The 8,558-nt window shown below is 37.0% G+C and overlaps 1 protein-coding gene across 1 annotated transcript; it reads right to left on the minus strand.

Moving 5' to 3' along the window:
* Positions 1 to 479: 479 nt before the first annotated feature.
* Positions 480 to 3,327, minus strand: LOC127454909 (forkhead box protein A2-like). The gene is made up of 2 exons (XM_051722441.1): positions 2,699 to 3,327; positions 480 to 1,940 (listed from the first exon to the last, which is right to left on the minus strand). Exons 1-2 carry the CDS (start codon positions 2,768 to 2,770, stop codon positions 789 to 791), a joined length of 1,224 nt encoding a protein of 407 aa, XP_051578401.1. The 5' UTR covers positions 2,771 to 3,327; the 3' UTR covers positions 480 to 788.
* Positions 3,328 to 8,558: the final 5,231 nt, after the last annotated feature.

Here is an 8,558-nt window from a genome sequence, read left to right on the forward strand (position 1 = left end):
AAAGGTGTCTCTTTTATTTATCAGAACAGTGTACTTGACTGTGAATCTCAAACTTTATATTCTAACTTCGTTATATTCTGTTAACTGTTTTTATTGCTGAACAGTATAATTGAGTAGAAAAAAAAAACATTAGGTTCTGTATACTATGACCTCTATTTTAGCTCCCAATAATAGCAAAGAATTATATTAATGTATAGATTTTTTTTTTAATTATAGTTAATTTCAGTAACATTTAGCTATGACAGTTTCCATATGAATGTGTAGCCCTCATAACTAAAAAGTGGCTCATTTTGTGGAATGTGCAAATATTATAATGAATATAGCAATGAGAAAAACTACATGTATTATTGTTTGTTGTTGTTTTTGTTGTTATGTCGGTCGTTGTTGACCGTTGTTGGCAACCCAGGGGAATTAATCCAAATAGGCCTAATGAAATCAATGAATTCAATGAAAATCAGAAATGAGAAAAAAGATCCAAATAACACTTTAATATAGATTCTGTTGTTCTTGTCATCAACTACAAGAATACACATTTACAAGCCATAAATAAGTTTACACAAATGACTGAAATATTTCAATCCGTCCGTAATCATTCTGTGTGATTTTGGTCCATTTTCGAAAGCCGGTTCGAGGAGTTCCTCATATTGTCAACATCGATTCACAAAATAATTACTAATGAACATCTAAATTAACGAGAGAGAGAGATAAAAGAAAAGAAAAAGAAAACAGATTACATATACACAAACATTTTACAAATGTACAAACTGTCACAATGTCCGTGTGAGAGTTTAAGAAGAGTTCAGGATGGGCCTGGAGTACACACCTTGATAATAGGATGTGTCCGGCGAATCCAGGCCCGCTTTGCTCGCCATGGAGCCCATGGATAACGCGCCGGCCATCGGAGAACCGTAACCGTAATGCATCACTTGTTCATATGTCTTTAGGTCCATTTTGTGATTATGCTGTTGCTCCGAGGACATGAGGTTGTTAATGGAGAAAGGGTGGTTGAAGGAATAGTGATGTTCTGGCTTCAGGTGTCCTTCATGCGCTAAAACAGAGTGATGTTGAGCCAGGAGATGCTGCGCTTGAGAGGTCGGAGAGGCTGCGTGGTCCGGGCTCAGACCTTGACCCGACTTCATGTCAGACCTTTTGTGCTCGTTGCCGGACGAGTTGGAATGGGGAGATTCGTTCCCATTGCAGCTATCAGAGCTGCTGTTTGATCCACCCTCCGATGTTTTCCGACCCGTCTCCTTGCTTAGTTTCTTATCGCACTTGAAGCGTTTTTGCCGCCTAAGATAACAGCCGTTTTCGAACATGTTTCCGGAGTCGGGATGAAGGGTCCAAAACGAACCTTTTCCCGGCTTATCCGGTGATCGGGGCACTTTCAGGAAACAGTCGTTGAAGGACAGCGAGTGGCGTATAGAGTTCTGCCAGCGCTGTTGATTCTGCCGGTAAAAAGGGAAAAGGTCCATTATCCACTGATAGATCTCGCTGAGGGTCAGCATCTTGCTGGGTGACTGCTGAATCGCCATGGTTATTAGGGAAATGTAGGAATAGGGCGGCTTGGCATGTGTATAGCTCCTCCGGTAGGTCTTCGGGTCCCTTGATCTGTTGATGTTGGACTGGCCGTACATGGGGCTCATAGCGTTCATATTGCTGTATGAGGTTAAAGCGTTCATGGAAGGCGGTTGCGCTGCCATAGGGCTCATGGTCGGGCTCATGGCTGCGCTCATGCCCGTCATACACGCACCCATGCCAGCCATCGCTCCCGTACTGGGGGACATGCCAGTCATTGAAGGACTCATGCCCGTGTTGACATAGGACATGTTCATGGTGTTAGCTGTCATGTTTGCAGTCGAACTCATTCCGGACATAGTCATGTAAGTATTCATGGAGTTCATTCCCAGTCCAGTGTTCATGTTGCTAACTGAGGTGTAACACTGCGGAAAAAAAAAGAAAAGAAAAAAAGAAAAAAAATCAGAGAATAAAATTAATTATCGTGATTAAGTCTTGTAAATTTCTAATTGTTTGGCATCGCTTCAGTAAACTGAAACACATTGAGGACACTCTGAAAAATACGGTTCCTTAAAGTTTCCTAAATGATTTAAAAGTTCAATTTAGAACCATGTATAAATAAAGAACCTTTTTACTATTTCTTTATTATTGTTTTTCCTTATGTTATTGTTATTATTAAAATGGTTCGTTTGCTTTGGCTTTAAGGTTAGGCTACACCTGGTCTTTCAAAATGGTTCTGCTATTGATAAAAGCAAAATAAATCTAATATGGTGCTAAACCCCTTTCTTAAAAGTGTGTTACTGAAGTTAGTCTGTTGCATGCTACAAAGCTGTGTTTAATTTCTAAAGATTGCAGCTTCCCTTACAATCAGAAATTGTGATTTAAACCCAGATGTATTGTTGTTTAAAATACATGCTGTTTTCGCTTCTGATTATACATTGTTGAAATGTACAACCAATGTATCCATAATGGAAAATTAAAAGTTTGCATTGCACGTCGAGCACAACTTTGTTAGGATAGTGCAGGGCGTCGAGATGATGGGTGAGGATTTGGAGGCGCCTCAAGTCAATATTTGATCTCAAAGTTAATATTATCTCAGGGCTAATATTGAGTTGTATAAAACCGGATCGGATTTCGACGAGGGGGGAAATATATATAGCCTATATTTAGGTGAGTTACTCACCTCGGGCTCTCCGTAGTAAGCGCTCCAGTCTGCTGCGTGTTCGTGTCCCTCCATTTTGACAGCACCGAGCATCCTGGAAAAAGTTCCGTCTACTTTTTAAAACGCTTTCCCAAACGAGAAATGCCCCCAGTGTGTGTCCTTTGGCAGCTGAAGGTGGTTGTTGAGGACCACGGGATACACTTGTGTCGTCGTTGTGCTCTCCTCCTGTCAAGGGCTGGCGCATGTGTGTGTGTGTGTGTATCTGAGACAACTACAGTTGAAATGACGCCTGCTGCTGGCTCTTAACGCTGTGATATAGCTCTGTGCGCCCGGGCGAGCCTCCAATCCCTACTGCTTCACTCTGCCCCTATTTGAATAATCTGCTCACACCTAGGCGTGAGACTTCTCCATTTGCCCCCCTACTGTACACCTGCGCAGCTTGAAAAGAGCAGCAACATTTGAAAAGATTCATTATATCCTAATCTTATTGTATTCCAGCGGGAGGAAGGGAGTATACAAATTTGGAATGCTGTGAGAGGAGTGGTTTAAAATCGCCAAATCACTTCCAGATAAAGTTGGAATAAACAGATTTAAGAATGCCAGCACCTCTAGGTACCTTATTCATATTTTCTACATGTGTTGTTTGTTGTGTTGTGTTTGTTTGTTTTCTCATTTCATAATTCTTAAGCATTATTCGTTTGCTCATGAAGTTTATGGGTATACAAAAGCAAGACTTTTTAAGCAAATCCATTTCACCTTAGGTTTTTATCTTAGCAGCATCTTCTGCATTTTATGACCATTTTAACAATTTAGTTCGATTATTTTTTATAATCGCCCAATAATATCCAATTTACTTAAATTAGGTTGTTTTTAATGCACGTTGTGTAATTGCATAATATAGCCAATTTGCTAGAAACAAGGACGTCAATGAAATAGTCCAGGTGGAAATGTGTGTTTATATTGCGTTGTTTATTCTAAGATATTTTTCGCTTATTTTGAATTAATTTGTTTACTTGCGCTCTAGTTGATGTAACTAATAGCGGTACACAGTTTGCTAGTGTAGTAGCAGGTCATCAGTGTTTATTCTGCAAAGCTCTGTAGCAAGATTTGATTGCCTTCATTAAACAAAGTGGCCTAACATTTATCCACTTTGTTTGACTATGCGTGATATAGGACCAAGAATGCTAATGGTTTGGTGCTCAGGATATGCCGAGGACAAAGAAAATGTTTTTGTACATTCTGACGTTAAATAGGCTACCAAACATACAAATTAATTGCATTATTCACAGTAAAAGTGGTAAAATATATAAATAAAAAGTGGAGCTATTTTCTTACGTGATCTAACCCTTAAAATTGATTTTGTCTGTAACCTAATGTATTCAGGTTGAATCAGACATGTTAATTTAGACGTTAACACATGAAGCACATTTTTAGGTTAACATGTTTTCGGTGTAGCCTACGCTATTTAGACTATTCTTGATTTCCCATTTTGGCCTTTGAAGGTATGTAACTCATGTTAATTGGTACAGAAATTGAGAGCGCCCTCTCTTGGTCAACAAACTGTTTTACAAACAAATGTATTAGATAATGCGAGTATGCCATTTTAAAAAAAAAAAAATTAAAACTGTAATAACATTCATGAATTATATATATATATATATATATATATATATATATATATATATATATATACACACACACACACACACACACACACACACACACACACACACACATACATGCATCAACCAGGTCTATTATCAGATAAGCATCAAATAATATTTGATAATGACTTATTGATCAAAATCACCTTAAAGGATTGCCGTTTAATCTTTTTCCATATTTTAGCTCATATTAGAGTCCGTGCATTACCAAAACGTTTTTTTATTTATTTGATATAAATAAATTACTTCTTACAAATCATCCGCAAGATATCAACTCTTGTTCGATCTGACAAGCGCCTCACCAGTATTGCAGTCGTGTAGAATCTGTTTGAGTGTGTATTTTTGGAGCACTGGAATACAATTTGCACATATAATCTCGGAGTTTATTTGGACTGTGCATTATATAAACGGTGCTAGGTTAACGTGCTCGGAGGCGCTAACAAATTTCCTAAATTTCCGCAAATTTCGCCCAAACACATATTAGCCTAATAATAATAACATATAATACAAATCTTTGTGGTGCATTTTACTTATCAACTAAAATGCTAATAAACATTTGCCACTGACCTCTAGCTGACTCAACTAGTACTGGTGTTGTGACGTAAACCGTCTAGAATGGTTGAAAAAATAGTAGGTAATATTAATAACTTTTATCCAATTATTAATATTAATAACTGTCATGCATATCACGACAAATGTAGCTTTAATATAACCTCTATGTTCATGTACCTTGTTAGAAACTTTATGAGTTTGAAAGACAAGAAACACTGTGTGTGCATGTGTATCTTTAGTTGTCGCGTTTAACATGTTCTTTTATATTGATTTGATTCTCAATAACATCTAAATGGATTATTAGGCTGATAATAAGGCTGAAACTTTTAAAAACGTTGGGGCTAATTTTACTATAGGCATGAAAACATGTCTCATGAATAATCTTATTCAGGTTTATCATATGATTCTGCCATTTATTCTGCACTTGTATAGGCAATACTGTTATCACCACTTTGCCTAGATTATCACCACTTTGCCTAGATTATTTTTTTATTAGTCTTTTCTGTTCTTCAACTGTGTCTTAATCCGAATCTCCAAATAAATAAATGTGTCAAAAAAAAAAAAAAAAAAAAAACTTGCTAACTGACCATTTCCATTTTTTTTTTTTTTTTTTTTTTTCATCACAGAGATGAATGGCATCATTGTAATTCCCATAAAAGTGATGGTGGTGCTGTTTCATTTTTAGCCTCACACTTTAAGAAAAATAGGCATAATACCTAGAATTCTTATAACTGATTAGTTCATAGTGGGTATTAGACAGCTCGAAATACTTCTTGAGTCACTACAACACTGTTTAATATTGACAGGCTTGTGTAAAAACACTAAAACAAACAAACAAACAAACAAAATTCCCTTTAAATTAGGGCTAGGCCTACCTAATTTTGACAATATGATGTAACTGCTGATACTTTAAAAGTGCTAGAGTTTTGAATGCCCTGGACTATGTCAAAATGTCCTTTTGAATTATTTTGTTAAAAGTTAATTATTAATAGACAAGGTACAAACTGAAGGTCGCTATCTTGTATTTGGTGAAAATGCAAACGTACCATGTCTTTGAGTAAACACATCACGTTGGAGCATTGGTTTATACTTTGTGGCTGATTGCCTCTAAACTTGGGTTTGCAAATGACAGGTGCTGTAGGTTCAATCTAGAAATATCAATGTTTAATCCACAGATAACAAAATGAAACAAAAATATTTACATAATTATTTAGATAATCATTTTCTTTCTCTAAGACCAGGTTTTATGTTTCCATTTATATCCCAGAGCTTGGTAATTAATCATGAAATTTAGCGCACTCTGTGTGTAGCAATGTGCTGACACTGTGGGTGGCGCTTTGGTGATCCTCCACAATCTTTTACATTAGGGCCCGTGTTCTCAGCAAATATTGCCATGGGATCTCAACACTGACCTCCATTCTACTTATTGTTGCTTGGAATGTATGTTCGAGATCTCAGAGAGGTCAGGCAATTTTTTTTTTTTTTAAGATACTGGAACCGGTATTCTCAACTGAGTTTATATTTAGGCCTACATTTATTATATATTTATTGGATGGACGGACGGATGATAGATAGGTAGATAGATGGATAGATAGACAGACAGACAGAGGCAGATCTGAAATATTATGTACTGTATATCTGACCTTGTGTTCAAAGGAGTAAACATGGTCAATTTGCTCAAATTTGGTTTGTGAAATAGTGCAGTAACTTAAATGTCTTTTTCTTTTGTTTTCTTACACTTTACACTTTTCTTTGTTTAAATTTGCCAAAAAAAAAAAATGCTTGAACATTATGCTAAATGAGAAAAATCACAGATTTTAATGTTGTGTTCAGTAAAATTTATGTTTATGTTCACTGGCACCAAGCAGCATAGATGCAGCATCACGCAAAAGAGAAGTTCTTAGGTACCGATGTCATTGTAAAAATGCGCTTTTCACAGTCAAGCATGATTAATTTATTCCGTAAGTAAAAACATCCAAGGGATTATTGAGATAAAGTGAGCAATATTCAGTTGGTCACGCGATCTCAAAATGGCTGCGCTCATGAATGTGCACCAAGCACCGTATTATTTATAGAATAAATTAGAATAATTTAAAGTTTAAAGTTACATAAAATTACAAAATTACAAAGTTCACCTTTAAATGTATTTTATATGTCCCCACTGTATGTTGACAACATCCCTTTTTTACTTATTCAGATTTACCCTGTTTTTGCTTGATGTTTACTAGATTGTCATTAGAAGTGATGCAGGTAGATTTCTTCCAATTTCTTGCTATTATTTGCAAGAATGTGTTTCAAGGTAAGCTTTTTAACTTTTTGCACAGACCTTTAAACAAATCAGTGTTTGTTTTCATTTTGTTTTTGGCATCTGCACTTTTACCCCTTTATTTATCTGATGCGAAACAAAAGGGCCAACAGGTTAAGCTTATGATTCATCTGTGTGAAACTGATAACTGGATCTCTTTCTTTGAATATAAAAGATGCAAAAATTTGCTGCTCAGTGCCTGTGACGACAGTAAACATTCCGGAGTGAGACAGGCATTTGTTCTGGCTATTATCTGGCACAGCTGTGACAACCACTGTTGGCTGCAGGTTTGTGGCCAGCCAAAGCATGTTTACCTGGAAATGAATGTCAAAAGTAGTGTGATGGAGAATGCACAGTTGGGGGCTGAATGTAGGCCTGCCATTGAAATGTCATTCAAAGCCAAAGGGGTGGTACAGTGGTACAGAAGATATTGAACAGGGGCCTGGGTGCAAACAGTAGAGTAAATGGACTAAAGGATTTCCTCAAATACGCACATTTTTGATATTGAGAAGCATTCGCTGGGGAGTGCCCTGTAGTTCACTTGTGTTTGGTCTGTATCCAAGGCACACTGCAATACACTTCTCTTGTAATGCAAAGAAGACCACAGCACAATCATGCATACCTCAAACAAGGTACCAATCCACATCCAGCAAGCCCAGCATACTGGAGGGCCTAAATGCACAAAATCAAATAACTCTTCAGTTCAGATAAATGGTCAAACCAGGTCGAAGTTAAAGGGGGCGATGGAGAGAAAACAAAGCAAAGCCTTTCGGAGGCTTGTGATGTTAAATCTTTTAATTGATCAGATTAATGCATTATAATGCTTGGCATGTCTCACAAACTATGACTCCTCAGCGGACATAAAGGTTCGGATTAAATCCATTATTTTAATCCATCCATTTTAATGTATGCCACAGCAAAAATGTAATATCACATAACCCTCCATTGCTTTTCATCAGGGAGGGAACTGCAAAGTCAACACACATTTTAATTACAATCCAAAAGCAATTAAACGTGAGAACAAGCGTCAGTATGTTAATTAAATGGCAAGCTCCCGTGGGAAGAGAAGCTCTTAAATATCACCGCTATCAGTCCAAATTGAGCACTACAAGCCGCTATCGTTCACACTCACCTGACACATTTTCACCTCTCAGCTGTCACGTCTAAAGTAAACAGTGGCCTGACTGAAATCAATTCATTAGGAAAAGTTATTAAAGAGGTGACAGCATATGTAACGTTAAGTTAGTAAGAGATTAGAGTTAGTTGTTGCCTTTCTATCTGTTTCTTTCCATTAGTAAGATTAGAATTTGTAATAGAGGATATTAAGACCACCAAAGAATGGTCATACATATACCAAACA

Source organism: Myxocyprinus asiaticus, chromosome 17 (genome assembly GCF_019703515.2).
Source record: "Myxocyprinus asiaticus isolate MX2 ecotype Aquarium Trade chromosome 17, UBuf_Myxa_2, whole genome shotgun sequence".
NCBI classification, from domain to species: domain Eukaryota; kingdom Metazoa; phylum Chordata; class Actinopteri; order Cypriniformes; family Catostomidae; genus Myxocyprinus; species Myxocyprinus asiaticus.